The sequence below is a fragment of the Schistocerca cancellata genome, chromosome 3, assembly GCF_023864275.1.
Source record: "Schistocerca cancellata isolate TAMUIC-IGC-003103 chromosome 3, iqSchCanc2.1, whole genome shotgun sequence".
Taxonomy (NCBI): Eukaryota; Metazoa; Arthropoda; class Insecta; order Orthoptera; family Acrididae; genus Schistocerca; species Schistocerca cancellata.
This window is the reverse complement of record NC_064628.1, coordinates 102,724,735-102,742,856: the sequence shown is the minus strand read 5'-3', so window position 1 is coordinate 102,742,856 and position 18,122 is coordinate 102,724,735. Positions and strand designations below refer to the sequence as shown.

Genomic DNA, 18,122 nt, shown 5'->3' with positions numbered 1-18,122 from the left:
AACGTAGAACTAGTTAAACCTAACTAACCTAAGGGCATCACACACATCCATGCCCTAGGCAGGATTCGAACCTGCGACCGTAGCGGTCTCGCGGTTCCAGACTGCAGCGCCAGAACCGCACGGCCACTTCGGCCGGCTATCACTATTCTCATTTCTGCTACTCATCATTACTTTCATCTTTCTCTGGTTTACTGTCAATCCATAATCTGTGGCCATTAGACGTAATTCCATTCAACAGATACAGTATCATCACTTTCATTGATAAGGAGATATCACCAGTGGTGGGATCGACTTCTTCAAACAAGTAGACAGTGATGTAGGTTATTTTCACAGATATCACACCCTGCAGCCATTCACTCTGGTGGGCTCTCGTTTGCAAGTAACTGATGGAAAATGTTTTTTGGAATTTTGAGTGCTGCTCAATAGTGTTAATGTGTGTTGTAATGGATAGGATAAAGGTTTCACATGCGGGAGGTTGTGGGTTCGAATCTTGTCAGGTGCATTAATATTTTTTAGTTTTAAATCTTTATTGAAATGACATTGAATATTATTTTTATTCAGTTAACTGGTCTCAATGTAATTTTATATTTCCATTCCTTTTTCAAATGATTTTAATGACCATATGAAGTTTTTCATTTGTTTCATTGTTTCTTTGCGTCATTTTTTTCCACTCAGAAGCTTTCGAAATGTGGTGCTACAGAAGAATGCTGGAGATTAGGTGGGGAAGATTAGGTGGGTAGATCACGTAACTAATGAGGAAGTATTGAATAGGATTGGGGAGAAGAGAAGTTTGTGGCACAACTTGACAAGAAGAAGGGACCGGTTGGTAGGACATGTTCTGAGGCATCAAGGGATCACCAATTTAGTATTGGAGGGCAGCGTGGAGGGTAAAAATCGTAGAGGGAGACCAAGAGATGAATACACTAAGCAGATTCAGAAGGATGTAGGTTGCAGTAGGTACTGGGAGGTGAAGAAGCTTGCACAGGGTAGAGTAGCATGGAGAGCTGCATCAAACCAGTCTCAGGACTGAAGACCACAACAACAACAACATTCAATTATTTGAATATTCTGACCTATCGGCTCCTAATGACAGACAAAATAATCTATTTATATTGACTGTACAATGGCGTACAATTTTTTCTGCCCAGTAATCATCATACAAACATTTAAAACATTGCCTGCATTCCTATTGCACTAGGGACAAAATAATACTGATGAACAGTTAACGAAAGAAGAGTAAAACGAAATTCAAGTGAGATGAGGAATAGATATAATAAATACAATTCCCTGCACAAAAAAGTAGGATGACAAAACAAAAGAGATAAATCAAAATACACACAAAATTAATTAAAAACACACGAACAAAGATTTCAAGTTGAAAAAAAATGGTAGGAACAAAAATGAGAGCAAAAGAAGTTGATATGTTTAAAATGATGTGAAAAAGAAATGAAAACAAAAAAATTAATGTAAATCAATTACAGGGTGTATACGTGGACAAGGAAAAAAAATTCCCGGATTTCCCGGTTAAAAATACACTTTCTTCCAGGTGAAAATGCACTTCTTCCGTGTTAAGTGACAGTATACTCCTCCTCGGCACTGTAAAACTCATCAATCCTTTGAACGTTTATGGTTTTATATACCGACGTAGAATTTCCTGGCACTTTAGAAAATGAGATTCGGGGGGGGGGACACGTTTTTAAAAAGACCTTTCATGTGCAGCAAGATGTACGCTCTATATTTTCGAATTACGAAGGTATAAATTTGAATTCCGTCAAACAACGCATGTCACTTTCCGAAGCATTGAAATCGAGATTATGATGGGCTTCTGTAAGCCAGTCATAGCTCATGTCACGTGATCTCGCCAGCTGATGACAGCTTAGGACACGTGATGTAGTCAGCCAATATCAAGATCACTCTTAAGTAGCGCAAACACACAAATAAGAAAAGTTAATGTTTTAAATTAATATACGTAGCATTCACATATAATACTGGTTCGCAGATTAATAAGATGGAAGAAAAGTTAAGCTTCCACATATAATGTTGATCTTTTTTGCGCGTGTTACACTTTAAGATACATCACACAAACGTGCCAGTAAAATTTTTAATAACGACGTAAATTTCTGATCCTCTGGGCTCGAAATTCTTCTAAATGGTCGTCCTCAAAGAGTTGATTTTTAAATCAGAGTCAAACGCTTTGTCATTTACTAAATTCATCGTACTTTCTCGCGCATAGTTCATCTTGCGCAAAAGGAAATTTGCTTTGAATGTAACGCTTTTCAAACCACCATTCGCAGTATTTTCTCGCGACCTGTTAGAAATAGGTTCGTTTCAGCAGTTGTAAGTGAGCGCAAGGTAACAGGCGTCACCGTGCTTGCGCAGCTACGATGATGCAGGAGACCCATATATACTTTCGTACGTGTAAAACATTAAAAGATCTTGCACTATGTCATAAAAGAAACAAGACATCAGACGATACTTCAAGAGCGTCGGACTTTCGTGAACCTTACTAAAATGGATAAACCGGCTTAAAATGCACACTCGTATGTAAATTTTCTTTGAGTACCAGTACCGTATTATCTCATGTTTGGTTCTTTATTATGGCATAATGCCATACGTGCACTTGAAATGCAGCGAACAGTTGAAAGTAGCCTATAGTGTGAAATTAAACACTTCCTTTCAAATAAATTGACTGCCTCGGCAAAGCCAAATCTCTTTAGCAAACCCGCAAAAATAACTTCATTGTTCCGCAAGGCGATTAATGCTTGACTGTCAGAAAGATGGAAATAATATCTGAAACTAATAACATATTTTGGCCATCCGTAACTATGCGAACGTATTTTAACAAAATACACCATCACTGAACGTAAACACAGGTCACGTGGAGACGATCCACCTCCCCAGCACAACTCTGACTGCTCTGTGAATCAGCCCCGGATCTATGATATTTCCGAACCGGGCAATATTAAGTAGTGGCGCCCAGCCACACTTCTGTAACCAGAAGCGGGAGAAGATACAACATATACGAGACTCAACTGCGCATGCGCAAGAGCCCGCCCGCAACTGCTCAAACGAATCTAATTTAAACAGTTGTCACGTCACGCTCATCGGAGGCAATTTGTTGATACGAAGCATTGCAGTCTTCCTAAAGCCTTTGACACACTTTGCTGTTGGCAGACGCTTGTATGCATTTCCTTGGCAACTTAAGTTTTATTTTCGTTTTTTTTTTCTCTCGTTCATGTTTTGTTGCTGCAGTATTATTCTACAGCAGCGGGATACAGTAACATCATTTGTTAGAGTATTAGTTCTTACAGTCAAAATCACAAAAATTTAACTGAAAACTAAAACAATGGAAAATTCCCCGGATGAAAAAATTCCCGGGTTTTTCCCGGATCTCCCGGTTGTCCCGGGTCGTATACACCCTGAATTAATTGAACAAAAATAATCAACCTCACTTTAAAAAAAAAAATCTAATGCACCTGACGAGATTCAAACCCCCAATTTCCTAAAGGAAGCCCTTACCCTATTCATTACACCATGAAACCCGTCTCTTATACAACTTTTTTTAACGTTATTGAGCATCATTCAAAATTCTGACCTTTTTTCTTTTTCAATTATGTTTAAATGAAGGCCCACCACAGTGAATGGGTCCAATATGTGATACCTGGGATCTTAATCTACACAACCATATAAATGGTCTTTCCTTCTCCTTCCCTCTTTCCTGACGAGGCAACCGTTGGTTGCGAAAGCTAGAGTTTTGTGTGTATGTTTGTGTTTATTTGTGTGTCTATCGACCTGCCAGCGCTTTTGTTGGGTAAGTCTCATCATCTTTCTTTTTAAATATACAACCATATAAATGATATGAATGCAGTCTTTCCTGACGAAGCAACTGTTTGTTGCGAAAACTTGAATTTTGTGTGTATGTTTGTGTTCGTTTGTGTGTCTATCGACCTGCCAGCGCTTTTGTTTGGTAAGTCTCTGTTTGTGTTCGTTTGTGTGTATCGACCTGCCAGCGCTTTTGTTTGGTAAGTCTCATCATCTTTCTTTTTGGATGTATTCAACCATATAAATGGTTTCAAAAAGTCAATCCCATCACTGGGGCTCTCCCCTTGAGAATTTATAAACGTCATCAGTGAATTTTATCATCATTCACCATGATTTTTAACCGCACTCCTGAGTCTTCACAACATGAAATGAAACGAAATGGTCACTACGAAGTTGTCTAACTCAAGGATTAACTGAAACTAGTACCTCAAATCGGTCAATAGCCTGAAAACACTACAAAAAGACAGAAATGTCAATGACCACAAAGTCATCTAAAGAACAGGAACACTGACTTAGATTCTGACTCCCAAGAGGTTGGCTCCATTAAAAGAGGGGGAGAGGGACGAAACTACGAGGTCATCAGTCTCTTGTTCTGAATAAAACAATGCCACAAGTGTGAGAATAAAACACATGAGACTAACAACTCAAAATGGAATGAAAGGAAAAATCAGAAGAACGATGAAGGGCAACAAACATGTAAATGAACAAAAGAGGACACGAAAACCACAGAAATGCAAGAAACGGGATGAAGAGATTAAAACAACAAAGCAACCATGGCTGGCTGACCATGAGAATAAAAAAGGAGAAGCCAGCTACTCCGCAACACATTAAAACTCCACCCTAGAAGCAATAGGATGGAAGACACCGAGGGACAAAGGCCATGGGCTAAAACTTAGATCAAATGATAAAACCCATCCTCATGAATAAAACGTAAAACTAAATCAGCAATGAGGCGTTGTCAGACAAAATTAGCAGCAACGAGTCTGGTAACCCAAGATTTTGTCACTGGCCAGCCAATGTGGGACAGTGCACCAGAACATGGTCCACTGTTAACCGGGCACCACACCGACATTCAGGCAGCTCTACACGGCGCAAGAGGTAACCATGGGTCGCCCAAGTGTGGCCAATGCAGAGTCGGCAGAGGGCAATTGATTCCCTGCGAGAGGCGCGCGTGGAAGACTTCCGCACATTCGCAGTCTCCTTAATGACACACAGTTTGTTGTGTGTACTGTTATGCCATTCCGTCTCCCAAAGCCAAAAAACCCTACGGCGTAAGTCAGAACGCAGGTCAGGTTCAGAGATACCCATCTCCAGAAGCAGTTTCCGTGTAGCGTGTTTGGCCAGCCTGTCGGCAAGTTCATTGTCTGGGATGCTGACGTGTCCTGGGGTCCACACAAACACTACAAAACGATGGGACCGGAGCAGGGCATACATGGACGCCTGGATAGACGCTACCACAGGGTGGCGAAGGTAGCACTGGTCAATAGCTTGTAGGCTGCTCAAGGAGTCAGTACACAGAAGAAACGATTCCCCGGGGCATGAACAGATACACTGAAGTGCATAAGAGATGGCCACCAGCTCTGCAGTGAATACACTGCAGCAATCGGACAAGAAATGCTGTTCAGAACGGATCGCACACAAACCGCAATCGTTAACCCTGATCTGGGCCGCCAATGCGGGAGACTGACTGCCACGGGTGGAAACAGGAGACAGTAATTCGGATGCTCAGGAGAACTATGAATGTGTCCAACATAACTGGCGAGCAGTTGTGCATGTCGGATCTGCAATGGAGGGACTCCGGCCTCCATCAGGACACTGGTCACCAGACTCGTTCTAAAAGCTCACGTCACTTGGTGAACGCCACAGTGGTTCACTGGGTCGAGTACACGCAATGCTGACGGTGCCGCCAAACCATAAATAACGATCCCATAGTCAAAGCGGGATTGAACAAGGGCTTCGTAGAGCTGCAGCAGAGTAGAACGATCTGCACCCTAGGTGGTGTTGCTAAGGTGGTGGAGGGCGTTGAGGTGCTGCCAGCACTTCCGCTTAAGCTGACGAAGGTGAGATAGCCAAGACAACTGGGAGTCAAAAACCAGTACTAAGAATAGATATGTCTCCACTACAGTGAGTGGATCATCATGATGGTCAATTTCTGGTTCCAGATGAACAGTACGATGCTGACAGAAGTGCATGACACACGACTTAGTGGCAGACAACTGGAAGCTGTGGGCGAGAGCCCATGACTGCGCCTTATGGATGACTCCCAGTAGGCGCCGCTTGGCAACACCAGTACTCGTGGAGCAGTACGAAATGCAGAAGTCGTCTGCATACAAAGAGGGTGACACGCACGGCCCTACAGCTGCTGCTAGACCGTTAATGGCCACTAAAAATAGTGATACACTCAATACAAAGCCCTGCGGGACCCCATTCTCCTGGATATGGGGGAAACTACGGGAGGCACAAACTCTGACACGGAAAGTACGTAACGACAGAAAATTCTGGATACAAATAGGGAGCAGGCCTTGGAGACCCCACCCGTATAATGTAGCAAGTATATGATGTCGCCAGGTGGTGTTATACACTGTGTAGATCAAAAAAGACTGCAGCAAGGTGTTGGCTTCACACAGGTGACACAATGAGGGAAGCTATTTCACAACAGCACGACAGCAAAGTTGCAAAACAGTTTTCACTGTTCTCAATGGTCATAGCCGACACAACTCCTTTGACCCTTGTGGCTATTCTCTCAATACTATCCTTCCTGGTATGCTAAAATGATACAAAAGATGCAATCAAATCAAACACATTTGGTACTTTCAACAATTAAGATGATACATACAGTATCAAAAGCAAAATTATATGCACGTTTACATAAAACATATAAACACAGAATTAAACATTTGCAGATGTACCTTATTGTGGTACAGTGTATCTAGAGGATTATATAGACACCTTTCCCAGCTGCACACATCAATAAGCATACTTATACTTACTTTGTTTCATTCCATTTTTACAATAACAGGGTTTATAAGTGGACAAGGAAAAAAAATTCCCGGATTTCCCGGTTAAAAATACACTTTCTCCCGGATGAAAACACACTTTTTCCGTGCTATTAAGTGACAGGTATATTTTTTTTTTTTTTTTGCTGTATATTTTTGTATCACGAAAGTATAAATTCGAATCCCACCAAACACCGCATGTTACTTTCCGAACCATGTAATCGAGATTACGATACGCTTTTGTAAGCGAGTCATTGCTCATGTCACGTGATCCCGCCAGCCGATCACAGCGGATATTCAGAGCGTAGGACACGTGATGTAGTTCGCTAATAGCAACACCACTGTTAAGTAGCGCGGATACACAAACAGGAAAAGTTAATGTTTTAAATTCATATACATAGTGTTGCTACAAGAAAAGCAAAGCTTTCACGTACAACATTGGTCTCTAAGGTTAATAAGCTGCAACAGAAGCTAAGCTTTCACATATAATGTTGATTTTTCTTGCCCGTGTTACACTTTAAGATACATCACACAAATGTGCCAGTAAAATTTTTAGCAGAGTCCAGTGACTTGTTCTCAAAGTTTTCCACAAATAAATTAGCTACCGCAGAGGAGCGAGAGCTTCCCGTAGCACTACACCAATTTGCTCATAATAACGACACAATTGTCTGATCTGGGCTCTAAATACTTCTAATCGCTCGTCATCAAACGCTCTGTGATTTAAGGAATTCATCGCACATTCTCACACAGTTCCACTTGCGAAAGAGGAAATTTGCTTTGAAAGTAACGTTTTTCAAACAGCCATTCGCAATATTTTCCCGCGACCTGTTAGAAATAGGTTCGTTTCAGCAGTCTTCAGAGAGCGCCAGGTAAGAGGCGCCACCGCGCTTTGGCAGCTACGACGACGCAGGAAGCCCGTATGTTCATATGTGTAAAACATTAAAAGATCTTACGTTATGTCATAAAAGAAAAGAGGCCGAAATATCGTTGTCTAATGCTGCGTAAGTTGTTAATACAAATACTACCCATGACTGGTGTGGTGTCTCAAATCTGATTACGTTTATTTTGTCGCTGTCTGCTAGATAAAACAAAATAGGTCTTTCTAACACTGCAGAAATTGTAACACATACCAAATAAACGAGACTGTTTTTGCACAAATGGTCATTTTTATAACACGACAGAATATAATTCACGAAGACCAACATAAAATGACTATTAGGCCTACTACAAGCAAATAGTTTAATGTTAGAAAATAGTTTCACATTTCATTCATACGGCCCAGTTTCTCGAGCATGAGATCGAAAAGTAGTAGTACGAGATTTTTACTTAAATTTGGAATCGTCATATTCTTCCCTAATTGGTGTGATGTCCCCGTTCCTCGTTCAAACAAACAATCTTGTCATGACTAACTCTGGAACTATTCCTGCCTTTGTCAAAATTTAGTCGCTGGTTAACTTCACTAACCCTGCCAGAATCACCGGTTTAGTTATCCCTGATTATTCTCCGGTTAGGCGTTGTTATGATCGTACAATCCACTTTCCGCCCTACTTCCAGAATAGAAGTTAATCGGCTGCTAGAAGGGGGCTGTACAACTGGCCCTTACAAGTGGAGCGATCTGGCCAAAAATTTTCTGACAAAATTTCATTTTCTTGGATACACCGAGAAGATAATACGTAATCTTTCTTACCTGTTATTCCTGTTAGTCGTTTATTTCCACTCTGGTAGTCTGACTATGGATTTCGCTAGTAATTATAGCACAGCTGATCATTCCAAGCCCAATCAACCACATAATCAGACAGCGGTTGGCGTTCACTCGTTCGGCTTTACTCTGCTCAGCTCGTATAACCCGGTCCCCTTTTGCTTGCAGGAAAGTTTATTTCTAGATGCGACGACGATTCCCCTGACAGACATCACGTACACTAGGCACGCATTCAAAAATTAACTTATGATTCATTCAGAAATCAACTTACAGAGTGCATTCAAAAACCAAGAGGGATGCGTTTCAAAATCATGAGTAATCGGTAGACCAACGTGCGCTGGATGCTAGGCTCTTTGTGAAACATGATTTTTTTCTTCTCAAGAATATGAATTTGGCGCCCCCTCCACCCCCGTAATTGTCATTCGGGTCAGATACATCGGTTTGCCCCGCCACTCAACTGCGCATGCGCATGAGCCCGCTCGTAACTCCTATAATGAATCTAGTTAAACCGTTGTGACGTCACTCTCATCGGAGACATTTTGTTGTTATAAAGCATTGCATAGTCTTCCTAACACCTTTGACACATTTTGTTGTTGGCAAATGTTTGTATGAGCACTGTGTTTTGTTGTTGTATATGGCACATTTCCTTTGAAATTTATGTTTTATTTTCATATTTTTTTCTCGTTCACGTTTTATTGTTGTAGTATTATTCTGCAGTAGCGGGATAGAGTAATATCCTTTGTTGGAGCATCGATTCTTACCCATCAATATTGCAAAAATTTAACTGAAACCTAAAATAATGAAAAATTCCCGGAATTCTAAAAAATTCCCGGACTTTTCCCGGTTTTCTCCCAGATGAAAAAATTCCCGGGTTTTTCCCGGATCTCCCGGGTCGTATACACCCTGAATAAGACGCTATCATTAGACATTTACTTTTTCTCAACAGGAATACAAAAAAGAGAACCTTCATTTGTTTTGTTACTGTATTTTTAAAAAATTACTCAATGAAAAATTGTAGAACATATCACACAACAGCCGAAAAGTAAGGGTCCATGTATTTCTCGTCTACTGTCCACCACTGAAAACAATAACAAGCCGACAGCCCTTCAAAGTGCCGTGTTTTGTGCATGCACCTCTTCTACTGCACATGCATGAACTCGCAGCAGAATAGAATGGTTCCTATTTCTCTCTAGTGGATAAACCATCTGCTAAAACCGCAGCTTCACTCTTTCTGTCACTAGATGGGAGGCCATCCACACCTGACTTGTACACATGAGGTGTCCCGGAATATCAGCTTTACAAATGCTTTTGCATCCCCTGTAAAGAGTCACTTAGTCATTTGCCTGTTCAAAATCCGAGTCCTGCTGCTGATACAGATCATCTAGAGAAGACAATACATCCTCAGCTGACTAATCAGAAAAGGGCATAACCAAGCTAGAAAACCTCCAGCACAGAAACACAATGTATCTTGGACTCTCTTGACTTGGGGGGGGGGGGGGGGGGGGGGGAATCAAGAGCAGCATCAGGGCAACAATAATAGCTCGAAAAACTTCAATCAGGGAAACATTATTAATCAGACATTTTATTACTCCTTGTTTTAAACAATCATGACAGTGCTCCAGTGTGCCCCAGCCTGGAGAGGTGCACCTTTAGCAGGTTGCCTCACAGCTATGGTCTGCTCAGCCAGAGCAGCAGTGTTAGCAGCAGCTCACAATGCAGATGGGGAAGAGCCTGGCTATCCACAACGTAGCACACTGAGGCACTCGGAATTGCGCCGATGACCCACTGCAGTGGAACTGGCTTTCAGTCACAATGCCCGTACATGCAAGCAGCAGCGAACAGTATCGGCCTTTGCCTGCCCAAGCTAGACGAGTGAATAGCTGCAGCGCCCTGGGCCCGAACTGTAGGCCATCAAGATAGGAGGTTGGCACCGTCTGTTGGTTGGCCTGCAGCGGGTCCACAGATCGGAAGGTGCTCAGTCAGCAGCTAGGCCAGCTGCTAGCAGAAATAGAGTCGGAGTGGCAGCTTGCAGACTGATGTCACCTTGCAGTTGGTGTAGCTCTCCACTCTTAGATGGTGGCTGCCAGACTGCATACGCCTATCTAAAAATTAGAGGTATTCACACGGACTTTGCTATCCCCCGTTGTGCAACAGTTTTAATTTCTAAAATTTAACACTTAACAGTGCCCTGTCTTAGCCATATGGCAGTCAGGGCACTGACACCACAGAGGCCCTGCCTTCTGTTGCGCCATCACTATTACACCTCTGGTCTGAGGTAATTGCTCAGAGCTGTGGAGCTGCTGCTTGCTGCATCAACCGGTTAGGCTTGTTGCAATTCTGTTATCTAGCCCCACTCTGTTTCCCTTCCATGGGCTCCCTATATAACCAAGGGCAGCATTTGAATGTTAATCAACTAACCGAGTAAAATAATGCCACTCTCCATTACAGAAGATCGCAATCATTATGGAAAGGATTAAGAGCCGAACAATAATAGGCGTAATGACAGACACGCGCCAGCCTGGCCTTAGGAGTTAAACTAAATAAAGTTTTGCATGTCACTCGAACTGAAACTGCAGTTAAAAAGTCAGTACTTTTCATTAGTAATATGCACCGTGATACAGATTATGATCTAAGAGGTGATAATGTGAGAGTGTTAGTGATTACTGAAGTTGTGCTAATGTCCGTCATCAACACTAACATTCCCAGCATTAATTATGCTGGACTTTTAAACAGCAGGAGTCAGATCAAAGCACTATTCAATAAACTGCCTCTACAGTTAAGTGAGTCTGCACATATCCTATCTTTTCTTGTGAGTGTCATACCATCAGTGATGCGGGAAGTAGTAGCAAACTTGTTAAGAATAAAAAAATACTGAAGTTTTACATTGAGAGCAAAGAGTTGAGTGAAGTTTCCTGGTAATTCAACTGTTATCCGTTTGGTGTACCTTAGGGACAGACTGGATGACAGCGAATAAATGTAAAGTGGATTCTGCTGTGAATAAGTTATATACATCCAGAAAAGGAATGAGGAAAGAATGGTTGCATTTATAGGAGATTAGTGCAATGTATGTGAATTTAAATTGTTTTAATGTGGATAAGGCGAGAGCTGCACCCCATCTGTGTGTTAACGAGTATGTTAGAGAAGAAGGCAACTAGAAGGAAGAAAATACAGAAACTCTTTTTTGTCAGATTTGCAATAAATTCAAGAAATATCTTACAAAAATTGTTGTAGGTGGGTTCATGGGGCAACTTTTACAGCAGAAATGATTACAGAGGTAGGAACGTTGAGTATGTCATTGCTGCAGGCTTGACAGCTCGAATCAAACTATGTCAGCCCTCTACTTGTTTTTAAAATAAAAACTGGCCTTTGTTTTATTTGTTCCACACACATTTTGCCTTTTACTTTAAGGCATCTTTAGTGGAATCTAGAAAAACACATGTTCTGCTTTTTATACAAATAAGTGATTACTTACAGTTATTAAATTTTTTTGCTGGCATCCTTTTCCTCACATCTGGTCGCATACTGGAGGTCGCACTGCAACTTAACTTATGAAACATAAGCACATTTTCATGTAACCATTGAGAGGTGAGAAAAAGAGAATAAATTTCTAGTGCCAAATTGAAAACATTATTTTTTAAAGAAAATGTCTGCTTGTGTCTGTGTATGTGCGGATGGATATGTGTGTGTATTGCGAGTGTATACCTGACTTTTTCCCCCTAAGGTAAGTCTTTCCGCTCCCGGGATTGGAATGACTCCTTACCCTCTCCCTTAAAACCCACATCCTTTCATCTTTCCCTCTCCTTCCCTCTTCCCTGACGAAACAACCGCTGGTTGCGAAAGCTTGAATTTTGTGTGTATGTTTGTGTGTCTATCGATCTGCCAGCACTTTCGTTTGGTAAGTCACATCATCTTTGTTTTTAGATATACTTTTTTTAAGGATATGTGACAAATCGCAAGACTGTGAGGCACAGCTTCAATAGCTGCAAGTGAAACTGTAATGAGCTGCTGTTACGTTTATAATCTTGGTTGTCACAAATATGTGGCAGTTTTTTTTCTGTACATATTACAAATTACAAGTTTGTGGTAAAAGCTGGGAACTAAAGGCACAGGTCAAAATAAATTAATGAACTTGGTTGTAAAAATATTTACCCGATTCTTCCACATGTGCTACAATTTCGGAGGTTGTGGTACAGTGACCTGAAAATGTGACAATTTTCCTTCGTCTCTCATTTTAAAACACGTTTACTGCTCTCTGACTGACTCTGTATAACCAACTGCTGCCACATTCCCTTTCCTATGTCAATTCTAGTGTGGAGTTGAAATTCTCTGCCTTGAGTCATGACATCATGAGTTTATAATGTGAAGGATGTAGGTGGCTTGTTATTAAATGTTGTATGTGGTTGTCTTAGTAACTGGTGTAATCTATTCTTTTTATTCCGAATTTGTCACTATTTCTGAGTGTGTGTTTAGGCAGGAACCTAAGACCACAGCTGCAAGAGAACCAAGCATGAATCACATTTATAATCTTAATTCTCAGAAACTGAACTTTACCAGCTAGACTTCCAAAATGGAAATTAGATACCAATTTGACTGGCAACTCTTTAATCAGGACAGAATTTGCTTTAAAAGATTAATGGAGGGAACCAGTGTAAGAGATATGCAATAGATGACAATATATAAAGCACCCAACGAGCTACAAAACAGCACATACGAGTAACTTAGATTCATTGTAAACATGAAAACCAAAGTGGTCATACAAGCTGTGCCTGGACTATGGTATATATGTTCCGAGATCACTTCTCCTGCCTCGGACATATGCCCCCCACACGACACATTTCTGATAAGGATATCGAAAACAGAATCTTAAAACTTCCACTGTTTATTTCTTACAAGGATCTTTGTACTTCTATAAAGCTGCTGGTGTAGAGCCTACCGAACAGTTATCTTAATCCTACTCCATTATTGCAAAACCTAAGACTCTTTACTACAAATTACATCAACAAACTAGTCACAGGCTCACGTTGATTAACTGTATCCATCTCCCAAAGCAAACCAAACTTAATCAACAAACCCTCCTTCAAGAGGGCAAACAAAAATCAAAATACCTGGGCTGCAACAGCAAGAAATTGCAAACTCTGGTGCTTAACCACCAATGCTTGAATTGATACCTTCAAACAAGATCGCAGAAGACAAAGTGAGGCACACATAACAAAGAAAAAATTTGTCAAATACACACACACACACACACACACACACACACACGATTAGTGACAATGAATGAACAAGTTTTATGCCTGGATTTTTTTCCCAGATGGCTACACAGACTGTTTGAAAATACAAACGCACTGACAGAACCCTGTAACAACTCACAATAAATGGTTTGTAGCTAGATGATGTTCAGGGTGTAATGAAGTGGAATCGTGGAATAGGTAGGTTAAGGGGTAGAACTTTTATCACTGCAAAGCTTCTATGAATGAGCAACAAAACATATTCTGATGGTGTCAATTGTCTTTTTACTAACTGGCGTCGTTTCACAATTAGGCGTAAGCCTTTCAAAAAGTCGAGGGACTGTAAAAGTAGTTCAAAGCTGCTTCATTGTGGGCTGATGTAAATTTGTTCATTTGTAAACCCAGAACACTAAGCTGTTGTTTAAACTTCTATATTATTCTGTAAGCTATACGTAACAGAAAAAGAGTAATACATCAACTACATTTTAATACAAACCATACTGTATGTACATGTACACAGTCATACTGGACCCATAAAATACGGGCTACATTCAACTCAATACTAACCATGAGCTTCCACCATATCGGCTATTGTTCTGTCTTGTTTAAAAACCACTATATTGGTACTGGTCAAATGAAGAAAGAAACATCAAATGAAGAAAGTAAAACAGTCTTCTCTTCATATGTTAGAATTCATTTCATAAAAAGAGGATGCTGCTGGTCGCGTCACAAACTCAACCTCACTATTAATAAACGGTCTGGGATGTGCAACAACGCAATCAAAGAAACGAATGCGATTATTGTAACTAAAATGTATGTAGCTAAATGAAATATTCTGCATAATGCACTGCCAATTTATTGTGATCCCTAACAGTTGTGCTCAAACGATCACCATTAATTACAGTCTAATATTTTATGACAATGGTTGTCAAGCACGGTACTTAAGTGCCCAAGGTGTATGTATTTATCAAGCACGTAAAACAGTTACTGTATTTTCGCCAAATAAACTTACCACAGTGTTCCATAATAATCCCTGCTTGCTCTGCTGATCTGGTGTTAGCCTGACATAGTTATTCGTCACCATAGTATTGCCCGAAAAATCCCAATACGGTATAGTCATTCCAGAACCTGTCGTGCAAACGCTTGATTAAATTAAAATTCAAATACCAACATATAATCGCATTTATATATCAATTTGTTCACCTTGGTAAGGTTTTATAAGCGAATGTTCTCTCTTCATATAGTCCTGTGTATTCCATTCTGCCGTTATACCAAAGGTGAACAGCAGTAAAAAACTAAAAGTTAACACGTATTTCGAAGCACTTTCTAAACTCATGGTATTCACTAAACTTTTATTCAGCTTCAGCGGCAGATACACATTAAAACCACTAAAATGTCATGTGAAAAGAATTAGTCTTTATAAAAATCCAGCAGAATACTTCTACACAACGCAGTTCTAAAACACACGATGCAGAAGACTACACGTCGTGAAACACTTTTTTTTTACTGCTACCGAAAAATATGTCAAAAGCCCGCAATAATAACAATGTTGTAACACACAACCAAAATTATATAAAAAGAAAGTAAAAAACAAGCAAGTTCAGTATATCAAATGCGCACTGTACTCGACCTAGCAGTGACAATGACAAAGATATTCGATCTTTTCTTCTGTGTACATGGCAAAGTCCAAAGATGAACTTCACACTTCACAGATTTATGAGTGAGAAGGCATATCATCATCGACGTTGGCAGCATGTCTGAACGATTCGCATTTGATGAAACGGAATAGAACGTTCCAACATTCCATTGCATTTCTAATTAGTGGCATCAATGCAGTGCATCAACGAATCAGAATGGGATGGGAAGTCAACGTCAAGGTTTCTCGGGGGAACGACAAGTCAATGTAAAGGTTTGTTTAGGTAGTATACTAAAGTGATTAACTTTAGGAAAGAGTGGGGCACTCTGAACCACAGGGCACAATGAATCAGGTAGCATAATTTCACTATAAGGTGGTAAATTATTTTTTCCTCTGTGCATATGTTGTCAGTACTGCTCTATCGACTGTCATTTGTTTTCTGCAGAGTGCAGGATCTAGTTCGCTCCATTAGTGTCGTACTGGTGGTATGTTAGTTTCACGGTAGTAGTGAAGTAATGTTTGGAGATGTAGATAGATTGAATTTTGTTCAATCCTTTGTCACCAAATTTTAGAGAAAGTATGTCATTGTAACAATATCAATACTGTATTTTAATGATCTAGATCTTCAAATATTAACAATGTTCATACATAACCTCACATGAGCTTTGTTTGAAATATGTACTGTTGGGGTACACTGAACCAAGCTCTCCCGGGGCACAATGAGCCATGGTTTGTTGTGCCTCAGGTATATTTTAACTTTCCAATATAAGCACTCTGTACTTTGTTTCCTTAGCATGGGTAAATACACATGTGCAGGTATTTAAGGCATTGAAATTACAGACGTGCAGCAGTCCTGTTTTATACTATCACGTTTGAAGATGGTTGGTTTGTACCGCAGAAGGATGGACAGAGGTAAAACTGACCACGATGTTATGCAAGAAGCTGTACAGCATGTTCTTAATAAGTTCGCCAAGCAGCTAAATCTCATTCAATACCTTACCCTACTCTTCAACGATATATTCAAAACATTACATGAGGTTCCAGTGAAAGGTTGACACCAAACTATGAAAATCGAAAGGTATTTTCTGTGGAGCAGGATAAAGAATTAGTGGAGTATTTGTTGCATTCTTCTAAGATGTGCTTTGGTGTTGACACTAAAACATGCAGGCGCTTAGCAAGTGAGTTGGCTGTGAAAAATCCTGAGAACTGGACAGAGGGAATGGCTGGTATAGACTGGTTCTATGGGTTCATGAAACGAAATCCCAGTTTTAAGTATCTGAACCCCAGAGGGCTGCAGCTTATCCAGAGCAACATCCTTTAATCGGTATACTGTTTCGAATTTCTTCAAAAACTTGATAGACCTGTACCAGAAATACCCTACTTTCGCTGATTGTACAAGGGCTTTCAATCTGGATGAAGCAAGTACCTCACTGTACCAGATAGCTTCTAAAGGTAGTAGTGGCACAAAAGGGAAGTGAACAGATTTCTCAAGCTACTAGTGGAGAATGTGGTGTCTTAGTGACCACCTGTTGCATAATCAGTGCAGGTGGTACTTTCCCCTGCCCCCAGCAATGATATTTCCTCCAGTACATTTTAAACAACATATGATTTGTAATGCACCAACAGGCACCCTGGGGTTAGCAATAAAGAGTGGCTGGTTGAATAACGAACTTTTTGTGGGTGTCGTGAAACATTCCATCCACAAATTCAGTAGTAGCAAAGACAATCCTGCGCTTCTAATTTTAGACAATCATGAAACCCATCTGTCAATTGAGGTAATAGATATAGCAAATGCTAATGGGGTGGTTATGCTAACTGTACCCCCACATACCTCTAACAAACTGCAGCCTCTAGATGTAGGAGTGTTGCCTTCATTCAAGGGAACTTATTACTCAGTATTAAATTCAAAACTCCTACACAAAAAAGGCACTCCTCTCACTACTTACGATGTAGCTGTATGTGTCAAAATTGCTCATGACAGATCAATGACACCCACTAAGATATGTTCGGCCTTCAAGAAATGTGGAATATTTCCATTTGATGAAGATATCTTCACTGACGAAGACTTTATGGTCAGTGAAGTAACAGACAGGGTCGTGGAGACAAACAGAACAACTTCAGATGTTAATTCTCTCCATCATATCAAGGATGCATGATCTGCAGGACAAGCTTCAGTCTATGTCAGCCAGCCACAAGATTTGCAGCAAGCAGGACCATCTGCAGTACTTAACACCCAAACAGGTTTTCCTAATGGAGTTTCTCCTGAAATAATTCGAGGATATCCAAAAGCAGAGAGCAGAAAGGAGAGCAATAAGCGTAAGAGAGGACGAAGTTTAATTGCAACTGATACACCGGAGAAAGATTTGTTGCAAGCCACAAAACATCCCAATAAAAAGGTCAACTGGAAGCTTTATGAGCAGGAATCAGATGACAACATTAGTGAGGCGCATTATGAAGAGAATGATGCCAATGTGGATGTGTCTGGCGAACATGAGCACAACTTTGAAGACTAGAACAAATTACCCGAAACAGATGAGTTCGTTTTGACCAAATTTGAACTGAAAAACAAAACACCAGTTTACTATATGGGGAAGATTTTGAAATCGAAGGATGATGCAGGAAACTATCAGGTACACATTTTTGAGAAAAAGTGAAAAAATGAGAGTGAAGGTTTATTTTCCTCAGGTAAAGGATGAAGCTTTTGTTCCAGCTAGCAACATACTTTACATGCTCCCACGATC

The 18,122-nt window shown here is 40.5% G+C and overlaps 1 protein-coding gene across 1 annotated transcript in view; it reads right to left on the bottom strand.

Moving 5' to 3' along the window:
• LOC126177111 (vesicular integral-membrane protein VIP36) overlaps positions 1–15,410 on the bottom strand; it is a 77,033-nt gene extending 61,623 nt beyond the window's left edge. Inside the window, exons 1-2 of the mRNA XM_049924379.1 lie at positions 14,949–15,410; positions 14,758–14,873 (exon numbers count right to left, since the gene is read on the bottom strand). Of these exons, the coding sequence (XP_049780336.1) occupies positions 14,758–14,873; positions 14,949–15,081 (249 nt within the window). The 5' untranslated portion in view covers positions 15,082–15,410. The remainder of the gene's footprint in view (positions 1–14,757; positions 14,874–14,948) is intronic.
• Positions 15,411–18,122: the final 2,712 nt, after the last annotated feature.